The sequence below is a fragment of the Beta vulgaris genome, chromosome 3 (assembly GCF_026745355.1).
Source record: "Beta vulgaris subsp. vulgaris cultivar EL10 chromosome 3, EL10.2, whole genome shotgun sequence".
Taxonomy (NCBI): Eukaryota; Viridiplantae; Streptophyta; class Magnoliopsida; order Caryophyllales; family Amaranthaceae; genus Beta; species Beta vulgaris.
Window position 1 is genome coordinate 57,236,337 of NC_079204.1, and position 23,754 is coordinate 57,260,090.

At 36.1% G+C, this 23,754-nt stretch overlaps 1 protein-coding gene across 4 annotated transcripts in view; it reads right to left on the reverse strand.

The window, feature by feature from the left end:
* The window catches only part of LOC104889818 (uncharacterized), a 29,363-nt gene extending 5,954 nt beyond the window's left edge, over window positions 1–23,409 (reverse strand). For 2 of the 4 annotated variants that reach the window (XM_048640102.1, XM_010675138.4), the window contains exons 1-21: window positions 22,836–23,407; window positions 22,690–22,751; window positions 22,434–22,571; window positions 22,054–22,329; window positions 19,380–19,466; window positions 18,350–18,451; window positions 17,926–17,991; window positions 15,720–15,830; window positions 15,582–15,643; window positions 14,607–14,651; window positions 12,595–12,668; window positions 11,854–11,921; window positions 10,317–10,385; window positions 10,127–10,227; window positions 9,967–10,048; window positions 9,625–9,703; window positions 9,466–9,553; window positions 9,225–9,378; window positions 8,174–8,365; window positions 8,014–8,073; window positions 3,570–3,883 (exon numbers count right to left, since the gene is read on the reverse strand). In XM_048640102.1, coding sequence (XP_048496059.1) covers window positions 3,570–3,883; window positions 8,014–8,073; window positions 8,174–8,365; window positions 9,225–9,378; window positions 9,466–9,553; window positions 9,625–9,703; window positions 9,967–10,048; window positions 10,127–10,227; window positions 10,317–10,385; window positions 11,854–11,921; window positions 12,595–12,668; window positions 14,607–14,651; window positions 15,582–15,643; window positions 15,720–15,830; window positions 17,926–17,991; window positions 18,350–18,451; window positions 19,380–19,466; window positions 22,054–22,329; window positions 22,434–22,571; window positions 22,690–22,751; window positions 22,836–23,310 — 2,705 coding nt within the window. In that variant the 5' untranslated portion in view covers window positions 23,311–23,407. Of the gene's footprint in view, window positions 1–3,569; window positions 3,884–8,013; window positions 8,096–8,173; window positions 8,366–9,224; window positions 9,379–9,465; window positions 9,554–9,624; window positions 9,704–9,966; window positions 10,049–10,126; window positions 10,228–10,316; window positions 10,386–11,853; window positions 11,922–12,594; window positions 12,669–14,606; window positions 14,652–15,581; window positions 15,644–15,719; window positions 15,831–17,925; window positions 17,992–18,349; window positions 18,452–19,379; window positions 19,467–22,053; window positions 22,330–22,433; window positions 22,572–22,689; window positions 22,752–22,835 lie in introns of those variants that run through there. The other 2 variants (XM_010675139.3, XM_048640103.2) reach the window with 2 other exon arrangements.
* Window positions 23,410–23,754: the final 345 nt, after the last annotated feature.

Consider the following 23,754-nt stretch of genomic DNA (forward strand, 5'->3'; position numbering starts at 1 on the left):
GTATTTCTGTGGCCAAAAAAAAAAATGACAAGGTTTTATATTGAAAAGGCTTCAACCTTGTTTTCAGTGTCAAGAGACTCAAGACAAAACTCAGATATTTATTGACATTTCATCAATGAAAAGATGCTCCCCTCATCAAATCCTTCTCAGTTCTCACCCACAAATTCTACAAGTTCATTGCTTCAGCTATCACGTGCATATCTACGATTTTAAAAATGTCGATAAAAATGATGCAACGTCAAAAGGAGGTGGATCGTTAAGATGGGGATACAAAAGACACAATGTGATACAAAGGGATATGAAATTCTACATAAATATCCATACAAGTGTATGAACGTAATAATTGTTTGAAATTTTCTGAAAAACGAAATCAATTGTACCCCTAAGAACCTTAGCTCAGACTAAACAAAAGTCCCTTTCCACATAGATGTCTAAATTTAAGGGGTAAAGTTTCCCATGTTAATGGAGGTTGTATGCATTCTTTGTATTTTCACAGTTGGCTCTACTATAGTCCGAATAGGGAACCACCAGGTTTCTTTGCTTGTTCATGAATGCTGCAACAGCATCCCCTTTATCCCTCTTCAGTCATTTTAGATCAATTTGCAAAGTAATTGAAGTATCTTTCCTGAAAAATTTTATAATATAGAATGGTCCTCAGCAACTAGCATGTTCAGAAAAATCTAAAAAAATTTCAACCAGATAAACAATATTTGTACCAATATAACAAAATTTTGGTGTTCCTATTCTTTGGTTGACTTAATTTTGTGTTGTCACTTTGTTGTCTACTTAGGTCTCCCTTTAAGTGTTCTTTAATTGCAAATCCATTCGACAACCATGGAAGGGTTCTAGAAGAGAATGATTTATGGAAACCCAAGCCTTATGAGGCTGCGATGGGGTTCGGATAGGACCTTGCTAGTTTGCCGTACTAACATGCTTTTGCAAACTGGTGAGCATAAGCGGAAGTGTCGATGAAAGCGGTGAGGCTAAAAGAACAGGACAAGAAAAATAAAGATGCAAGGTTTTTCTAAGTGTTTACTTCAGGAGAAGAAACCAAAAATGTTCTCTTGAGAATTGAGATCCAGGGCTCGAACACCGACACAGTAGATCTGCAAGCGCACCCAATTCACAAACAAGATTCCATCCAAGGGACAATCTACCAAAGATCATTATCCTATATAAAAGAATATACATACTAAGACGTTATAATTACTTGAAGAGCAGAGGTGCTCAAAAGGAGGGGAAAAATGACAAACAAAGACCTCGTGACTCTGACCTGTGGAATAATTACTCCTCTCCTAATTCTAAGGAGGAGAATTGTGGATGTCCTCGCGTTCATGCTAACAGTCACGATGCCACAGGAGCGACTTGTAACAGATGAATGGAACAATATGGAATGCAGCGTGAATGTTTTGGAAAATTTCACATTATTGGATTATAAACCTCAAGGTCGCATTTTTGTAAATTAAGGAGTATTATTTGAACATTATATAACCAAATCAAGCATATGATTAGGTCATATACTTGGCGAATGCAAATTACTAATACATGAATGACACAATCTGAAAGCCCCACCCCCTTTTTCTTGGGCATGTGCATGATTTGTAGTTCCAATGTATGTTTTCCCTTTCTCAGTTTCTCTTTTTTTGGCCAACTCCGACAGGGAATGGACGCATGGGAAAAAATACTTTTGATGTGTCGAGTCGCTCTTACATCATGGATGAAGTGGGGATAAGGACGTAATTTTTCTTGTGGTCTTATGTAACGGCATTTCAGGGAACAGCAAGTGTGAAACCTGTTACATTACGGTCGTTACTTAATGCGGTAACGGATCGGTCGAGTTTTCATTCCATCATTTCTACCACAATGAGGCCTAACTAAACATATTAGCCCCCTACTAACTAAAAATAATTGGTAGTATGAAAATAAACACTTTCTTCTATTTGTTGTTTACCATTGTTGCTCTCCTCATTCTCTCAGTTCTTTACTCCCCTTAATTGGAAATATAGAATGATATCAAGGAGGTTTAAAGCTGACAAAAGAGGGCCAGAACAATGGTTGACATGTAACTTCTTTCACAAATTCAAGCGAAGTAAAGCCTAACTCCTGTCGCCAAAAAAAAAAAAAAAAAAAAACCCTAACTCCAAATATAGCACTTAAACTATAATACATTATTTTTCAAGGCTTTGTTCTTAACTTAAAAAGAAACAATTTTGCTGGCATATCAAGCTCCAATATATGCTAACTAGCAAATCATGCACGCGATGCGTGCTTGATTTTTTGAAACATAAATTATAGCCTTTTTGGACATAAATAAACAGGGGTAAAAAGTTGAACACTAGACATTTTTTTGGCTAAATTTTTTAGGTTAAGCCTCTATCACTTAACCCTTCTTTTATTTTTATTTCTTTTGACTTATTTTTTTCTTTTAGGTTCTTAACATTAAACGTAATAAACGATAAAAGAATATTAACTGAATTTCTTTTAGGCTTTTTATGTTGAATAAATCATTTCATTTTGTTAATTGATCAAAATATATAACAATGTAATATTCCTTTTTACTCTTTTCAATAAATGTACTAAAACTTATAGTCAATGTTTGTTTTTTTGTTGGCTCAATTATAACTTGATAGCCTTCAACATTTAAGTTAATTTTTTAATGCTATGTTTGATTTTGACTTTGTTTTTCCCCTTTTTTAGGTAGTAGTTAATTTATTAGTGGGCATTTAAGTAAATTTATAATGGGGACACCGTAGCTCCCCCCCTTCTCCTATATAATAGAGATAAGTTTAGATAAGGATAAGCATTCCAGAGAAGGGTCAATAATTCAGATAATGGCTACTCGAGAGTCGAGACCCACATTTAATTCCGAGCTAAATAAAGTTACAAGGGACAATAGGTTTTAATAAGTTCATAGAGCAGTCTGTTTTTCTGAACATTCTCACCTGCTCCTCTCGCACCTAATCTACAGCCTAAGACATCTATCGACACTGCTATATGAATCTCTCTCTGAAACACTGAAGCACAATCATGATTCTTTATAAGTAAAACGGTAAAGGAACAAACAATGCCTGAAACCCAGAGATTCGAATTGTGCACACAGCAAGAAAGGCTCCGGAAATATAGTAGAGGAAGATACAAAAGAAATGGAACATGGGATCCTTGATATGAAAGAAATTTGGACCAATCAATTAATTGCATATAATGAAAGAAGGATTTTAATGATGTAGGAATCAAACATATTCCTGGAAACAACCATCTACGGGTAAATAGTAGAAAAACAGTCAATAGTATGAGAAGTTAACTGCCAGAGCATGCGAAGTTAGTAGTTTTTCACTTATGTATAGAATATGTACACAACCCGGATATATATATATATATATGAATATCAGTTAGAATGTGCCGTATATAATCATTTTTCAAAGATGCATACAAATGCAAAATATAAAATCCTTCTCCGACGATATTGGCAATGTTCCAATCAAACTCTAGAAGTCTAAACTTACAGCAAATTAAGTATATTAACATGTAACCCCAAATTGAGGAATACTTGACATAAAATCACTTAATACCTGTCAAAGAAGTTAAAGGAACCAATTGAAGGCTTCTTCACATCTCCAGTGGATTTTGACTTCATTGCATCAGCTGATGTCGAACCAAACCCCAGGGATGATGTATCTCTATGGACATGTGGTTGGCAGATGTCTTTCTGTGAAGCATTCCTTATTATTTGTTTCTTGTAAGAATCACATCTAGCCTGATGTACTCTAAATGTTTCAGTCATTCCCTTTTCTTTATCCCTTGCATCATCCATATCTTGTTTGGAGCTGTCAACTGAATGCATGAATCTGGCTAAGCTTTCCTGGACTATCTTTTGTTTTTCAACCTAGATCATTTAACATCATAATAACATATTTAAAAAATCACCAAAAATTGGTAGATCTCAAACATGCTTAAAAGAAAGCCTTACATTATCGAGGCAATAATAAATTGACCGAAACATTGAAGAACAAGGTCTTCAAAATAGTAATACTCGAGTGAGTCAGGTTGGGTCATTTATGAGATTCGCTCATCATGGTGTCTGGTTATTTTGAATTGTGTACAACTTGGATTATGTCATTTCTACATATTCAACATGGCATGTCACTTAGCAAGACATGAGCTAAGTGCCTAGAACTCATTTCAGTGATATACCGTAATTTTTCAACACTCAAAACACTAATAAACTAACTATGTAGATCATGTGGGGTAGTTTTTTTAGTAGTTAGAAGTTTAAGTAGAGGTCGTATAAGTAAAACACAAATTTTTGGCATTTGGAAAATACGGATGAGTTCGACTCTTTATGCTTATGCAATAGGGATTATCATGTATGCCATGATTTGTACCAGCCCAATGTTTCATGTGCTCTGAATATGTATAGCAGATTCCAATTAAATACACTGGTATGCAACAAAGAACATCCTAAAGCACTTGAGATGAACTAAGGATGATTTTCTTAGAGTATGGAGGTGAAGATGAGCTGATCAGTAGGGGGTATACTAATGCGAGTTTCCAGTCAAAAGATGATTTGCGATCCCAATCTGCATTCACTTTGTCCTAATGGAGGAATAGTGAACTGGAATATTTCAAAGCAAAGTAGTTATATCTACAACGCCAGTTAAGTATATATTGTTGTTGTAGAAGCAGCAAAGGAATGTGTTTGGGTTATGAAATTTGTCTGTGAATTTGGTGTGATTCTTGGAGTTGCTAGGGGAATACACCTTTATTGCGATAATAATGGTGCTATATAGATCCAAAAACATACTCAATATGTTCTATGCAATTCGGTGGATCACCGAAAAGATAAAAGTTTGCAATATGCATATGGATAAGAACGTAAATGTGACTAATGTGTTGACTGAACTTCTTCGGGCTATGGTATTAAGCACATTGGAGAATTGCGTTGATTATGTATTAGTTTTTGAACTATGAAAGTTGTTTGTGGTTATCAAATTAGTTATGCTATGTTTATTATATGGGATAGTATTTCAAAGTTTCTTTATTTAGTTATGGTTTAGAGTTAAATGAATTATCCAAAATAATATATGGAACCGAAGTTACAAATCATTATTTGTCCATTATTTGTCCATTATTTGAATTATAGGAATGTACATAAATTATCTATAAAGGACTAGTTTGTAAGTCAATTGATGGCCATAATTTCATGGGCCATACCACCATTGGGACAAAAGTTTTCTAGTCAATTACATGGATATGTAATGGAAAGTATGTATAGGATACATTCCGCATACATGAGGGCATTATTTCTTTTCATGTAAGGACTCATATGTCTTTGACATTGTCAAATGTCAAGCCATAAAAGGAGGCAATAAAGACAATACTTGGAATCAAGGAAGGAAATTGCAGATGCGGTTGCGATGTCAGTTACCGATGATGCGAAAGTGGCTTGTAAATGTTGAATGGAGCGGCAAGCGAATAACATGGGATGAATTATTCAAATTAAAAAAGAACACATAAAAAGATTTATAACCTTTAGCCTATATTCCTTCAAAATACTATGACCAAATCTATCATATTCTTGGGTCATATATATGGTGAATGATTAATTACTTAACACATGAGTGTTTTATCTTATCATTCATATAGATAAACGCCAACTCATATACATTACCCAACTTCAAAGCCCACGTCACATTTTTCTCCCTTTTTTGGTGTGTGCATGTAAAGGGGAAAAAAATACTTTCTAATGCGGCGATCAACGTTATGTATCGAACATCATGACGTTACGTAGCAGCATTTCGTGGAAGGGAAAGTTCAAAATAGGTTACATAATGGGCTTTGCGTAACGGAATGACCAAATTTTTATTCCATGGTTGAGACTAAGAATTATGTGGAAGTCAGAGATGTGCAAGATTGGAGAACTCCTATATACATAGAAATAGTGTCTGACCTCTTGAAGAACGAGAATTGAGAATGCATGACCATACTGAATTGGATTAAGATAACTATTTGGTTGGACAATTCAAACTTAGATTTCAAGAAAGGATTTGATAGTTAGTATGGATGGTATGTGATCTTAAGTCTTAACATATGATCACATCAGAAATTAAGCGACAAAGGAATCATGATTAAACACTTAATTTAGTCAGAAATTGGAGTTGTCCTTCAATCAAGATGGCAATCACTAATAATAGATTAGGATTATTAATTACTTTGCTAGAGACTGTCTATGATATATCGGCCTTATTAGTTTGGTTTTACAATGACTATAATCAGGTCCTACGAGGATCACACAAACTAAGTGATTGGGTCATATCAAAGTAATCCTAGGTTTGTGTAGACTATGATTTTTGGCCCAACTAGGGAATAAGGTTAGTGTATTGCTCTCCAAGTATCAATAAGGGCTATATATACTAGATAATTAGCAAGTAGTCATCACAAGGAAATAAAGCAATCTAACCCTAATACTTCCCCTAGATCAACCCCCCTCATACATAAGAGAGTTAGACTCTTCCTCCTAACCTTGGAGACATAAGTGTGGGAGATCTGATTTGTTGCTTATGGGGACTGAGTAGAGGAATAGCCTTTTGAGGTTTTCATGTTCATAATGAGTTCAGAAGTTCTCATCACCCTTGTGGAATTCAGGCATCAAGAGGTATTACTTATCTATTATATGTAACATATTATCTATGCATAAAATTCTAATGTTTGATGTTAAAATATAGCTTATGCAATCCCTACAGTTTGTGAGATGAAAGAAGGCATGGAAAGTAAGTTGGAATTATGGAGATAGTTTTTGGAATCTCGAGGCTTTAGGATGAGCAGATTTCAGACGGAATATTTAGAGTGTAAGGCCGTAAGCTCAACGAAGTTAGAAGTAGGGACTAGGGAGGCACAGGAGAACACCTTAAATGGGAAGATTGTCCAACAATCTGATTTATATTGCTATCTAGGATCAATTACCCAAAAGTATCGGGAATTTAATAGACATGTCACTCATAGAATCAGAGTAAGTTGGTTAAATTAGAAGAGTGCCCCAGGATTTCAGGGTTTAAATGTGATCTTGGCATTCCTCATAGATTGAAGAGAAAATTTTACCGCATTGCATTTAAGAAGTACTTTTATAGGGTACAAAATATTGGACTGTGAAACATTATCACGTTCATAACATGAATGTGGCGGATATGCGTATGCAAAGTTAGATGTATGGCCATACACGAAAAGGATGAGTTGAGGTATAAAATAATTGGGAAGAAAGTATTTGAAATAGGATGAAGATGAATCGCTTAAGGTGGTGCGACCATGAAAGGCATTGACAAAGTGATGCACAAGTTAAGAGACTTGAAGAGTGTGGCAACTGATGGAATTGTGACAGGTGATGAAGACCTAAGAGAACTTGGATGAGGATGATATGAGTCCTTTTGGAGATTAAGGAAAATATGGTGTTGGATTGGACGGAGTTGAGAATTGAGATCACTCGACTGTTTTTCTCTTTTAACGACTTCACTTTATTTCTTGTATTATGCAAAGTTTTCTCCGTTAAGAATATTTACTTGATTTCTTTCTTAAGGTTTTCTCGAACCTTTGCATTGGTTTTTCTGCAGATTTTTTCTCTCTACATCTCCTCTTTGCTCTCTTTCCTAAAACTTAGCAAATTTATATTTACTTCATTTTTTGGTTTCACTTTACATGTCCTCTTTTTCTTGTTCGTTGTGTTTTCTCTCGTCTTACTTCCCTCACTTTAGCATAATCACTTTTTTGTCTACTCTTTTAACTTAATCCTTTTACTTCTCTTGTTTCACTTTTCACAAACAGCTCTTTATGACGGTTCATTTTAGTTGACCCCAAATCATATTGGGCCTAAGGCTTGGTTGTCATTCTTGTTCAAAAGCAACATAAACAGTCTATACTGACGATTTCAGTTATAATGATCATTAATTCATCATTACACATCTTAAGATAACCACAAGAACACTCAAATACAAATATAGAAAGGCCAACAAGGCAACAACTCACCTCATAAACGAGAACTTGCTTCACTGCAGACGTAAGTTCATAGTGTCCAGGTTTGTAACCCTACCAAATGAATACAAAAAGACTTATAGAAGTGATATTAGATGAGCGAATAGAACTATAGAAGTGATTATCAACTATTAAGGTCCATAATGCCTCATACCTTGAAGTTCACAAAACCCTGAATAGGTGGATCCAAATTCAATGACGAGGCATTTATTATTCCATCACGCGGTAAGTTATTTGCTATTGACTCAGATTTTGTGTTTATATACGTTAGAGATAACGAAACCATAGTGCTAAGTAACTGAGCCATATCATTCTTCTCCTTCTCTGATAGTAACTGTGCTGCAACCTGTGCCAAACAGAATATTTTATTCAGACACTTTTTTCCATCTTAAGTCAGTTGAGAAAAAAGAAATTAATAAATGATTTTTAGTTTCCAACTGTTTAATTTTTAAGATTTTAACATTCATCTTATATTCCTATGTTTCATTTTGATGTATCAGTTTTACTATAACATGGCTAAGACTTTGATCAGAATGAATTGCTTTGACTAATATCATAAATTTTGTCCCCTATGAAATCATCGATTTTTCATAATAAATACCTCACTGCACTCTGCAGTGTTGTCTGCCAGTGAAGCAGCTTCATCAGATGAAAACTCCTAGCATAGAAGGGAAATACATCAACTCTGTTGACAGGGATGCGAGACTCACGGAAAGAGAGAAGATATTTTTCTCCAGATCTAGAGAAAATGGCTAGGATATAAATGAGAGGGCACAACCAATGTGTCATCCAAGAATTTTGATGTATGGCAGTGGCAACATCAGCATGGCACCAGAATGGTGCCAAGGTTGTCGCAACAAGGTAAAGAAGAGATCCATATCCCAGAACACTATTGTCTTTTGTCGATTCTTACCAATTGATGAAAAGAATACTATAACTATGCGAATGACCTCCTGAATGAGGAGTTACCCCTAACCGGTAAGTTTAATGAATTGAGATTTGAGATCCCTTATAACCACTCCCTCAGTAAGGACCCTTCTCATCAGATTCTAATATTATATATTTGTACATGTATGAGTTATTCGGAAAATTAGCCAACAAGTAGCACAACTACTGAAAAATACATACAAACAGCATCAAAACCTAGATTAAAGGTTTCATATACTGAAAAAATTATATAGAAAAAGATAAGGTGAAGTAATTACCGGTCTCAGATTTGCTGGAGAGAGAATATGCAATAACGGAGAAACGGTATTCTCAATAAATGAATCCACTGACAGATGCCTCGAAATGCATGGTGGTATTTTAGTTTGCCAAGACCTTACCCTTTCAATCTTTTCCATCAGCAATGAGCGATATCTGAGAGTTTGCATCATGGTCAGAACATAAAGCAATAATTTTTATATTTAAGCCAAAATATTTGAAGTTTGCAAAGTCAACTAATACCTCTGAAAAGATTTAGGCCATCCGATACTTGGTGTTTCCACACGTCCCAAAAGCTGATGTATTGTTATAATGATAAAAGGATGATATGCTGCAAATAGAATAGGTTGTAAGGATTGATTGAAATGCTCTTCAATTTACTATTAAACAGCATTGTCTTACCAAAAAGAGACATGTTATGCGTACGGATAACACACTGGTGGAGTAAGTCAGAAACGCCAAGAGCATCAAGGCATTGCACCTTCAAAAGAGGACCAAAAAAGTCATACCTGGAGGTCAATTTAACTAGAATTTTCTGTTACAGCCTTGCACCACGTGGCAATACAACCCTCTCACAATCCCAGAAGCATAGGGGGGTTTTTGAGGATCCATGAAAAACTTTTTGATATTTTGATTGGTCAAGAAAGATTTGGTTGTACCACGTGATTTACAATGATTGTAGCAAGAAAATTGGTCTCACACTAAACTTGGAACACAAGATTCACAGTATAGGCACAAGTCTACCGTCTTCTGCAGCACTGGATCATGATAATGCAGTTGCAGAAAGTTCTCATGAATCCCATCAAAAATTAATTCATAATCATTCCTGCATCATCATAGTCAAAATTGTCACCTAAATCCTGAAGGAAAGAAAGTGTACCCTACCTACAACCACACCACCTACCGGTTGGAAACCAAAACGTAAAGGGAATCATGTGTATCAGGCATCTTGCTTGGACTAAAATCACATTTTCGGCTTTGCTTCGGTTTCCTCTTCTGGAATACCTAGAAAGGTTAAGGTAACTGGAAATTACATTACACAACGTGTTTAACCACTTAAGACCCAAAAATATTTGGCAATCACTCTAACTTACCTCTTTCCAGACATCAAAAACACTTCTTGTTATGTCCTTCCGACCAATCACTTGAGAACTTAATGCCACCTATGATAAATCATAGTAAAAGAGTAAAGATGAGATGCAAACACTCGAGCTAATCACAAACATTAAAATTCATCCTCCCCATCTCAATATTAACATCTCTCTTTTGCAAATTTGCCTAAATATGATTTTAAAAGTTACGGCAATTTATATCTGGCCGCCACAACCCATCCGCATTGGCCACGAAAGTGGTTATGCAACCATTATCACGATAGCACACATCAACATCACATGAATGCAGCCCCAATAGCAATAAAAAACTAGACAAGTATACAAAACAAATAGATTAATTGGATCAAACTCCCTCATAGGCGATAGCATACTGAAATGAAATAAGATGGATGAGTACAAGTTGACAGGAGTATTTTCTTGATTTTACCCTAAAGCATTGTAATTTTGTGACGCAGCATAGTGGTTCCACCAAGCGCATAATAAACTCGAAACACATGGTCAAATTAATAATTAGCAGTGGTCATCTAGCTCAGCATGAAAATGTCACCCTTAGACAACATAGTGAATTAGACCATGCATCATTCAATTCCCTATAAATCCCAAGTTTGGGGTATCTTCCCATATTAATCCAAAATTTGATTTATTTATGAATAATCTCAAGTTAGGTTATATCATTCTCATATTGTTCTCAATTTTAATGCCATCAATTCAACAAGTAAAAGAATAATAGGTCATGTCAGTCTAATGGGAAAAGAGAAAGAAGAGGGAAACAGGAATTCAGAACCAAAAAAAAATAGCAAAAGTTAAAAGTGTGAGCACATGTAATAAAAAGTAACCAATATCGCAAGGGCATCACCAAACTCGGAATATTTCATACATAAATCAAATTTGAGATTAATATAGGAAGACACCGAACTTGGGAAATATAGATATAATTTTGCCTAAATAGTATGAATGTATGATATGTAACTATCAATCCATGTTGTCATAAGTTATAGAGACCATTTTCAAGTTCTCACGCAAATCGATGAGAAAGAATATTGAAATTTCAGCCCATGTTGTAATAAGTTACAGAGACCTTTGTCAAGTTGTCATGCAAATCTATGAGAAACAAACAACAACTAAATATTTGGAGATTTTGACTTTCTATAAAATATAGAACCTGGGTACTCAAGTACTCAACAACAGGTTGATTCTTTAGTTACAGCTGTTGTAGCCTTGTAGGCAAGTAAGACTGACGCGGCCTAGTTCAAATTATTGAAAATACATTTGCAAAGCCAGAGAATTGACATGTTCATCTGTTTCTTCAAGTGAAGGGCGAAGTTAGCAAATAAAGCTGCTTTTGGTTCCCCACTCTGAACAGATTTGAAGCAGATAAATGAAATTAGATACATCAAAGAGAGCAGCTCGAAAAACATTTTTATGAGAAAATTCAGAAACCTTTCGAGGATTATACTGGGTATGAGGTCTAATTATAATGGAATAGATAAATTCAACTAAAATAAAGTCAGTGGATCACCAGATTGAGTGTTTCCTTCTTCTTATGAAGAAACTGAAGTGTGTTCAAACACGACCGAATATCGCATTCTGATTAAGAAAAGGAAATTATAACAGGTTAGAGCACAGGAAGGAATAAATAAGAATGATTATGAAGAACATACATGTGATAAGACTGTTCTTAGACAAACTACAAGAGACCGAAGCACAGGTAAAAGCTCACATGTCCCAAATTGCAGAGGTTGTCCATAGAAAAGACAAGATAGCCCCCAAGGGGTTGCTGTGTTCTGCCGTCTTAAATAACAAAAGCTAGAATCTTGATGCATCAAAATTTGAGCAAGTTTAGTAATAAGATATGCCCTTTTCACTTTCAGGGTCTTTAATAACAAATTGTATCTCATTCTCAAAAATCCAAAGCTCCTTTTTATATCTTTTAAGTTCTCTTAAGTCTTAACCCACCTCCAATACCTGTCTACATCTCTCCTCCCCCCCCCCTAAGTCCTAACCAAGAAAATAAGAGAGAGAAAAAAAGGTTGCCCTACATAATACTTTGCCAGTTTGGCTATTTGACAGAAGCAAATCGTATTCTCACAAGACATAAAAGGGAAAACAAGCAAAAAGCTCTTTGGATCAGGGAGATTCTTTGGCATGTTATTAGGCAACAAGGTGAAAATGACCCACCAAGCATGGGAATCAAACATCAAGCTGCATAAAATTCTGTGCACAAGTATACTGCAAAATGCTAACAAAGAAAACCATGCACCTGTATATTCAGCAAGTGTAGTCAATGCAGTGGAACTTATCTTCATTCCCTCCCTGTTACATATGTACTTCAGCCTAAAAAAACCATGTTCAATGTCAGTCACTTTACACCAGGAAATACGACATAGCCTAGAAGAACAAAAATACACTGAAAAAAAATGAACTTTAAACTGCAGATCATATGTGATGGATTATGGCCAACCAGTACTCCGAAATACTGTCAAGCTATTGGTAACAACCTAACACAGATGAGTTAAGTAACTCCGAACGAGCATGTTTGTCTAAATTATTTTTCCTTTCCTTTTCCTACTGCAAGTTGGTTACTAAACGTACTTGTAGAATAGAATAGAACACACAGTGGATAAAGACATAGGTCTACAGTTCCACTTGCATCTCTGAAGTTGCAACAATGAACTAATTACTCAGAAAAGAAGAGTGTAGAACTCCTGACTACAACATGTTATCGAGAATCGACATCAGTATATACGAATAAGTAGCACACCACGCTAACTGGGGTTTGAACATCCTTCGCACAACCAACTACACATATATAAGAGTTAGAGAGCATGAGAAGGATTTTACATTCATATAAGCATAAAGTTGATTCTAGTTTATGCATGAATCTTATGCTTACTCAGAGTCTTTAAACCTAATTTCTTGTTTCCTTATATGTCGCGCATCTGCAGACATGTACTAAAACTCTTTGATGTTTTTTCAAATGTGCTTAGCTTAAGAGAGACTGAAACAGTGAAAGCCGTATCAAAATAAAGCGGTAAATCTCTATTCCACCCACATGTGCAAAGCTAAATATAACAATTGCTTCTTGATTCAGAGACCAGCGTAATTAGAAAAAAAAAAATCAATTGAAAGAAAGATAAGCTCCTATTCTATCCAGATGTGTGAGCTTAGCAGAATGATGCTTACAAAGCAGATATCCCAAGCTCAGTTGCTACTCATTAGTGAGGTGGAAGATAGAGAATAAAGGTCCTCCAAACGTCGAGTTTGGATATTTCATGCAGGAAAAAGCTGATTTCCTTCATCTTGGAAGAGTTATAGTTTTGTTAGGACTCTTAAACGTTTCCTAGTTCTGTTAGGATGCTATTTATGTTAAAATTTTAGTGTTTATAGGACTTCGGTAAGGATTAAAGAATCCATGTCATACTGGAAAGGATAGAAGTCTTGTAAGACTAGAAGTCTAATCATAATAGAAGTATAATCTTGGTAGAAGTCTAACTTCATTAGAACTCTATTCCCCTTACCAATTTTTACTATCCTGCCTTGGGTAGGGTTTTCTTGGTTTAAGCATTTTAGGAGTCTTTTTCATAATTAGGGACTTAGTTTTTCTACTCCTGGTAAGATTAGGTTTGGTATTGCCGATAAAAGGCACGCTTATTATGAAATAAGATCAATATTTAAGTTTTGGAAGTTGACGTGAGTATACTACTGAGCATTTGCTAAATTCTGGCTTCGAGAATAAACCAAAATCAAACAAAACAGACTTGTTTGACACCTCTTACCCGCAACTTAAGAGCCTTTATCCTAGTTATATACTTAGTGTTTGATCCCTTTTGATTAGATCACAAAATATCCAACTTTCCTAACTTAAATCACATCAACTACCATACCCGATACCTAACCAACACTAAGGTACAAGACACAATTAGGAACGCTTCGTTTGGCACAGGTCCACCGGTTCTGCGAGGAGGGTAACCCTGACGCCCCATGTTCCCCATTACCTACATGCATTGTGTTTGAGGTTTGAGCAAATCCCTAAAATTTGAAAAAAAAAATCAGGCTGCAACTATTGATCAATAAATTGTAGAGCCAAGCAGCAGTCTCATATTTAAAGGAAATAGGTTTCTTTACTTTACTAGCCAATCCTCTCTCTTGTTTCTGAAAAACACTTCTTTGACTCTTCTTATATTCTCCCGTCAAGACAAAAACAAAAGACAACAAAGATACTTCTTATATTCTTGCATGAATAATCAGATATCTAACTACTATTTTTATTACCTGCTTACCACGCGATTCACAGTTGGCTGGGCAAACACATGAACCCTACATAGCAGAAACATGGATTTAAAAATCTCATTATACAAAAAGTTCATATTAACAATATACAAAAGTGATACATCTAACCAACTTAGCAATCTCTGTGCAGATATAATAATATACAATCATAGCAGAATTCATTCTAGTTGAGGAGGGCTTGAGTACTTGGCATTTGGCATCTTGCTTTGCTCCAAGTGTCTAATTTTTTTTCAATTACAAGTCATAGGTTTGACAATTGTTGTCATTAAAGGAAAAACATGTAAACCTTCAGAATAATTTTCACTAACCTCTAGTAAGTAGACAGCTATTTCGTTGTCGATATAAAAGATTTGGAACATAAAAAATTCACAATTTTTAATTACCGGCCTAGACTGTAACGTGTATTGTCTTGTAGCTCAAATCCCAACACAAAATCAGGCTTATCTTAGTGAGTAAAGACATCTCAAACCCCACCCTGAACCTTGTTTTGTGTTTTGTTGCATAACTTCTGCAAGCTGTATTACTAATTAACCCTCCAACAATCAACCTCTTTACTAGAAGCACATCAGAAGATCTAGTGGGGTTCAATTCCATGACATTAAAACAACCAACCCAAAAGGAAAATGAAGAGCATATAACAATACTCTAAGTTAGAAGAACATGATATGAAGGACCCCTTCATTTAATACATCGGAGTTCATAAATCTTCATGCAATAAGAAAACCCAAAGTCAAAATCTATAAATAGAAGAGCACTCTTAGGTGAAAATTGGTAACTACTATCACACAGATAATCATTAGATGCATAAAACGCAGAGTTAATGATAATAGAAACACAGTATATTTCACTATGATAAAATCATGCAGTTGGTCCTTTTGCAGTACTGGGTTCAAAAAGGCTACATGCTTACAAGCTTCAGTGACATGTTACATCAAATGAGAATAGGGAAGAACTAACTTTGCTACATGTCGCAGAGGCCTTAAGGGAGGCGCATAGAGATCATTGCATATGCAAATCACCTGCACATGATATCCAACTATTTACCAACTCCAAAAAAAAAAAACATTGTTTGGGCCATATTAGGAATGATCTTACAGGTCGCGACAGGGACACTGATTTGCGCCCCTTATTAGACAATTTCCTTCCATAGGGTTCCTCTTTGGTAGAGGCTTCACTTCCTCCAGAAGACTTCTTTTCAGCCATCACCTGGACGAAACAGCTGTCAATATGCATTCTAGAGGAATGAAGATATTAAGCTCTTATTTGAATTATAATAGTGGCCATAAGCAAAAATGGCATATAATATCTGTTTTAAAACAAATTGAACTGGTAGAGCCCCTTATGTATTGACTCCTATGGAGCTCATAGTACATGGCTGATATGTGCTGGTAAAATATTGATGCAGTCTGCAACCACAATGGTGATCTATACCTTTGCTAGAAAAGAACACTATAATAACAGGGTATGAGTATATGACTACTATAAATGCTTAGTGAGTTCAAGATAAAGGTAGGCAGAAGGTACATTTTTGGAATGATATTTGATGTGAAAATAAGCCTGTAGGAATTGAAGGCTGTTTGGTTACCATGAGGGTAAGGGAATGGAATCAAGAAAGGGGTGGAGGGGGAAAGGAAAGCAAACCCTAAGATTTAAAATGTTGTTTGGTTGGAATTTTTTAATTTCTCTTTCTTCCTCCTCTTACATTCTTCTACCATCTTCCCTCTCTTGGTTGTTGTTCCCCGCGGGAACTCGCCCCAATACCCCAACGCGTCGCCAAGCTGGCGCTCCACCCTCTCCCCTTCCCATTATTGTTGCCCTTCCTCCTCCCCTTCCCGCACCAGTGCACCTCCCCTCCTCCCCTTTCGCTGTGCTGCAGCTCCTCCCCCTCCCCTTCTCCGTGGCATCGCTTCCTCCCCCTCCCCTTCCAGATCCGTCGTTATCTCTTCCCCCTCACCTTCCTGCCACTGCCAATTTTCTCCCTCTCCCTTTCTATCTGTTCTTCCATTTTTTTTCTAGGATTTGTGGGTGGTTAAGATGGTGGATGGTGGTGGTTTCTCGGTGGTTAGTGGCGTGGTTTGGGTGTTGGGGTGAAGGAGTCAGGTGGTGGTTGGTAGTCGGTTCAAGTTGAGGTTGTTGTTGGCAGATGATGCTGGTTGGGTGGTCAGGTGGTGGTGGTTGAGTAGCGGTGCTAGCGGTTGGGTGGTTTGGATAAGTGATGGTTGGGTGGTCAAGGTCTTCAAGAGATGGTCAATGTTGAGTCAAAGAAAGGGAATGTGAAACCTTGGGGGTGGGGGGGATGAGAGTAAAGCACTTTGGGGAATAGGAAAAGGTAAAGAGAATCATTAAACTCAGCAAACAAACAACAAGGGAATCAAGTTACGCTTTCCAGAAGAACCCCCCCCCCCCGGGAAGGTGACTAAAATGCAGATATAAAAGAATCTTTCACATGAAACAAGCCAAAAAATCAATGGTACATATCCGTACATCAAAATCAATTCTATTAAACTTCTTAAGAACAAACTTATACCTTAGCGCGAACTAAAAGACCAAATTGATTGTCTAAGAATCAATACACCGATTGTCCCACATCTAGCGGTATTTATACGCACACAATTGGATCCTAAACTACACCTTTAGAACACAAGTACTACAAGAGACCACCAAAATTTTCTTCCCTCTTTTCACGAGGAACAAAAATCACTATCTCCCTTCTATGTTAGGGTTTTCCCATCCCTAGTAATTCATCAGTAGTGGTCTATGATTATTTCTTTATTACACTCGAATAGTCCATCCCCCAAAAGATTGACATTTGCTTTCTTCAAATCAAACTCCAGAAACTTTGACCATAAATTCCCACCAATGTATAGGACAAAAATGATCATGTCGAATCTTATCAAATTGGTCTCAATACGAACTCCGGAAACATCAAAAAATTAATTTTTTATTAGTATATAATTAGAGATATTAATGGTCAACAGTGTGTCTTGGAGACTGTGGAAAGGAAAACAAACGGGGCTGAATTTCAAGGGATACTTGCCAAAAGAAATAAGGAATCTAGAGTCTAGACAAGGTAACTCATAAAACTACACATATAAGAAGCCTTTGTAAGACTCTAACATAACATGTCCTGATTAAATGTATAATTCAGAAATTTGTCCACTAATTCTTGAACTTTATCAAGGGAGGTGAGACTTAGTCTGTTTAGCGAGACACTCGATGTGGCATAGCTAAGAACTTTTCATCAAAACCAAAATTGCAAATGCACAATAAAAGAACCAAATAGAAGGCAAAAAGTTATTACCATCTTTAGAATGACCTCTACTGCACCTTTTCCCTCCCCAAGTGCTCCATCTATTTCATCAATCACCTGTTACAATCACGTTTTTTTTTGGGATAACAAAAAGATGTTATATACATAAATGAAGAAGCAAGAAGACATTATTGTACTCCCTCTATTTCATAATAGATGAAATACTGACTGCTTATAGTTGTTTCAAAATAAATGAAACATACCTTATTTGGTTTGTGCTTTCTCCTCTCACCACATGAGCACTTTTTTCTATCTCTCTTTCATGACATGGTTTCCTTAATATTTGTGCCATACATTTATCATAGTCCATTTATTTTAAAAATAGAGGGAATAGTTCCATTAAAATAGTAGAGAACATAGTAAGTCCTCTAACTTGTAGTGAACATAGAAAGAACCATGGAACTAAGGCACCTACCAAACATTTGGGTTTTGAGAGAGCCATGACTGAGTTCATTTGCACTGCGTCCAAGATCTTTGCCTCAATTGTAGTTGATGACCGGTCATCGCTAGCATTTATCTACACATGTCAACCTCCAAATCAAACATACAACAGTAAAAAAGAATATAGAAAAGGTAGATTAAAAAAACACGAATAATGTATTTTCATAAATTAATAGACCAAAAAAGGAAATTTTTCCCCTTTCTTGGATACTTCATGCAAGAAAAACTAGATATGAAGGTTTTGGTTTTATTCACCAGAAAATAGACAAAACAAGTTATACAAGAATTGTCTCGAGAGACTTCACATCTAAAGCGTATGGCTCAAAAGAAAAGGAGAAATGACGAAAAAAGGAAGTTGCTTTACTGATGGAAACACTCCAGGAAAATTTGTCATAAAAGACCATTTATATTTCACTTTTTGTGAGATACAAACTTATAATTTTTTTTTGGCGACTTAAGACCTTGAAAAGGAAATTATGCAAGAGACAAACTTAGGCCACTTTCAGGCGTAAACCAAGCCTTTTTAAGACAATTGTTGCACAAAAGAGGAAAGCTTCACGAAGAATAGTGGATGATTGAATGCTTACTGTTTCAGTTGGTTGTTCATTGAATTCCTTCTCTTCAATGATGCCTAAGAGTGGCCTAAGGTTGTCTCTCGCAAACATTTTTTATTTATTAAGGTCTTAATTTGCCAAAAAAAAAATTAAAAAGGTTGTATTGGCAAAAAGTGACATATGAAAGGTATGTTATGACAAATTTCCCAAACTTAATTACAGGACCCGGATTTATCAAAATGAAAATAAAAAACCAGCAGACAAACTTATCTTCATGCATGAGAAATTCATAATATAGATAAATTAGTTCTCAAAAATATGGCAGAGTTGAAATATATATTAACTGCAAAACACAAGCACAAGGAGTCATTAGACAAAAGCAACCAGAAACCTTCATTTATTCTAATTTATGAGGATTGGACATTCCAAGAATAATGACATTAGACCAACCTCCATAACATGATATCCACAGTGTTTTGCAGCCACATGTCCAAGAGTTGTCTTTCCTAGTCCAGGCGGACCACAAAGCAAAAGTATCTGTAATTATTGAGAACCACATGCAGTAGAACACAGAACAGGAGGCAAGAAACTTAGAATGCAATTAACCAATGGGGTCAGAAAAATACAATTGACACTCTCACATTGAATGAAAATACTGAAATATGAGAACAAATGGACTTCACCATTTTTCAATAGTATGATGTTACCCAAACTGTTTAGTTATGTAACACTAAATTATTATTGAAACTACAGGGACTGAAAATGATACGATATGCCGATATGATTAAATTTTACCTTAAAATTTGGGAGAAATTATATATTCAGCATTTTGCTTCACCAGGATTTTCTATCTTACTTTTAAAGTGTTGGTAACCCTAGCGAATTTCACTATAATTGGGTGAATAAAGCTCAATAAAATCATCAACAAGCAAACATCTAGTCAAGACTCACCCTTCCGAATTTAATTGAGTGAATAAAGCTCTTAGCATCACATTGTTAACAAGTCAAGCAAGAAATAAATGTTACACTAGGGATCAACTAAAACAACCCTCCTGTGAATGACTATAGAAAAGAGAGAACAAGAAATACAAAAGCTCAAACACTTCTAAGACGACTGATTACCCGATTTCGTCCCAAATAAAAAATTAGCATAACAGATTTTTCACTTTGGCAAAATAACAGAACTTCGGCACCTGATTGGAAAAACAAATTGCAACCTATTGCAACTTTGGTAAACGTTTGCAAAGTGAGTCAAATGGAACAAACTTTTGGCCGGACATTGTAAAATATAATGTATTTATTTCACATAACTCAATCTCTAGTTTGATTAATTAAATTAAGTGTTTTAACGATAGATTATAGGTACTATAAATGCTTAAAGATTGTTAATTAGTATTTACCACACTTACAAAAGCGATTTAGAACCCTCTTCATAAATGTTTAAGTCATTACAGAACCCTTAATGTGTCATACAACTTAATTACATTACTCAAATTAGGGAATAAGTCATGTTAAATAAACGCACCAATACAAAGTTTCCACCAGATTACTTTTTCTTAAATCCCTCATCTAAACCCTATTGGTCTAATCCATACCTAATCAAAACCCAGAAGAATCTAACTAAGTTTCAGAGGACCGGCTTATCCCCACCTCAAACACCTTCTTCCCTTAATTCAGCTCCTTTTTCCCTCATTGTAATTTCCTTCCCCTCCCCCCCCCCCTCTCCAACTCCCATAACCATCATCACTAGGAAACTATCTTAACCCCTCACCACCACCTAAACCCACTAACCATCACATCAAAACCATCACCATAAGCTAAAACTCGCCTCCACCACAGGAAGGCCGCCCATAAACCCCAATAACTATACCCCCAACTCACATGTTCTGAAGCTCACCACCCACAACCACCGGAAAGAGAAGAAGAAGAGGGGGTCCTTAAGGCAATTTGTGTTGAAAATATAGCTAGATGCCTAGATCTTAACTTAGGGGTGAGGCTTCGTTTATATGACCCGGAAAGACAACAAGTGGTGTTATCTTTTGTCCCTATTACTCAATAGGTTCATACTTACACCTTCACATGCTTATTATTGAATTAGGACAATATCATGTTGTTCAAAACTTATTTAACACATATACGGGTAGACAAAATAAAAGATTATAATTCTTAAGAGGTTATAGGTCCAAAGTGAGCATAATATGATGGTCCGAAGTTCTTGATAGCATGAAAATTTCTTCCTCCACTTGTGATTTTTATTTTCATCGCTAAACGGTAACAGAATTATATTCATCTCTTTATTGATCTTGCAAGGATTGCACCTTCTAACAAGACTCAAATTCCTTCTTTTAAGAAGATCTCATGAAAAAGTTTACAATGCCAAGCAAAAAACTAGGCTCTTTATGGAGCTTTTGATCTTCGTACAGTCTCCACGAGAAAAGGAGTTATAAAGCCACTGAATTATGTGGTGAACCTCTTGATACAACTTTCACTCCCATTATAATTCAACTAAGCCAATAAACCATTGTTTAATATTAGACCTTGAATCTAAGACTTACACGCGTAAAAGAGTATGTGAAAATTTGTATGCCTCTACAGAGAGAGATTAAACAGTCAAATTCTCCTGAAGTTCATTTATCCTTAGCCTAGAGGCTAGAATATCACTACTGTGTTCATCTTCCACTTGTGTTTGCTTATATTACTTCAAGAAGCTTTGCTGGTGTATGATCTACAATTGCATTGTATTAGCGACATTTTATGGCGAAAATATAGTCATGTGAATCCACAAACACACTCTGAGTCTCTCACAGAATGTGTCATGCCACCATCACGACTTTAGGCCAAGAAAAGTATTTCCTCCTTTTTCTTTTAGCTCAATCATATTGACTTTTGACACTACTCACTAACTTTGTTTTTACCCTCTTGTATTATTTATACGTAAGAAAATATAGTCATGTGGGTTCTTGTTATATTCGTCTCAAGATGTATTTTGAAGATATCAATTTTTTCTAATTTTTTCTTATGCATGATTAGAGATATTAAAGTTTTAAGTTGTGTGTTGGCAAATGTGAAAAGTAATTTGGGTACAACTAAAAGAAAATGGAGGAAGTAGTTCCTAAACGCTGACCTTCTGATCTAGTGTCCCTGAACCATTCTCCATCTTGTTTAGCGAACCATCAATACATTTTGGCCTATTATTTTCCTGCTCCAGCATAGATGAATTCCCCATGTATGCTCTAGCATATATAGGTCCTCTACTTTTCCCAAGAAAACTAGCACTCAAGTTTCTCTGGTGGAGGGGAAGAGACGAATGCCGTCGCAGTGCAGATAAAACCTCGTCTCCAGTGTTTCTGATGTCATCGCCAAACACTGCGGCATCCCACTGTTTCAGCCAAGAGAGAACCTGTATGCAATAATTTAGGAGAATCAATGTGAAAAGAATGAAAGCCAGTTGGTAAAGAGTTCATATATGATATATTAGCAAAACATGAATGTCAACATACGTACCTCTCTATTTGTTTGTTCATCACTAAGAAGCTCAGTGAAAGATTTTGGAGCATATTTGTTTACCCAAAGTTCTTCGGTCATAATTGACGTTTCTGGAGATATTGAAGTGTTTTGGACATCAGAACTAGCCTGCAAAGCCTACAGCAACATATTAAATAAAAATAACACCAGATATAAAAATGGGTACAATGAAATTATTCATATAGATAAATGGTGTGAATTATCATAGACTTTGAGGGTGAAGAAAGAGGAGTACCTTTAACAGTGCATCCTGCTCTGCTTTTTGAAGCAAAGCACATACTGGCTCTGAGATAAGCCCTGTAAGGAATTGTAACAAGAGTAAGGAAAATATCTAACACCAAAAACCAGATTAGTATCTAGAGTTTGTAGGTGGTAACATACCGATATCGCTAGCTTTGGTTGCCATATTGAACTTGTTAGCAACTGAAAAAAATTGCTTGTCAAGCTTGGCATAGACCCGTTCACCAGAGCCAGAGGGAGCGGTGATTGGCACACAATCGCCATCTATTTCAGATGCATAGCGGGACAAATACTTGTCATTTTCGTGTTCAGTTGTAACCCTAACCCTAACGCTAACCCTAGCACACTCATCATCATCATCAATTTCCAGCCGAGTTCGATGACGCTTCTTCTCGCTAGACCGAATCTGAATTTGAGATTGTTGTTCAGGAGATTGAGGTATTTCTTCCGATTCAAATAGTTCATCTTCGTTTTCGTATATTCGTTCGCCTCTTACTTTCAGTCCAAATGGGGACTCTTCCTCCTCCTGTAATTCCGCTTCCTCCTCCTGTACTTCCACTTCCTCCTCCTGATTGGCCTCTAGCCACTGAAGCTCATCTGCGTCAGGGAAGTCCATCCTTGAATGGGCGATGAGAGATTATTTTCGGCGGGAAAACCTACAACTTCTAAGTTCTAACTTGTTTTACGACTGCAACTTGCATGTATACATTGTTTGATCACCTTCCTCTATTATATCCTCAGTTAACAAAATATTTACATCATCATTAATTTATTGGCTTTTAAAAAACAAAAGAAAAATATACAATGAACTTTATGAATAAGTTTTTGCATATATTATTACGCAATTGACCTTTTGTTTGTTTCCACACGCGTCGCGTGCATATAAAGCTAGTTTTATATAACGAAACAGCAAGGTGCTCCTAAGTTTTGGAGAGAGAAAGAAAAAGAAAAAGAGAAAAAAACGGAAAAGCCCCCAACCCCCGCCTTCTTCATCAAGCCTCCTTCCTGCAACTGCTCAATTCAAAACCCTCCTTTTGCCTCCTTGTCTTCCACAAGCCTC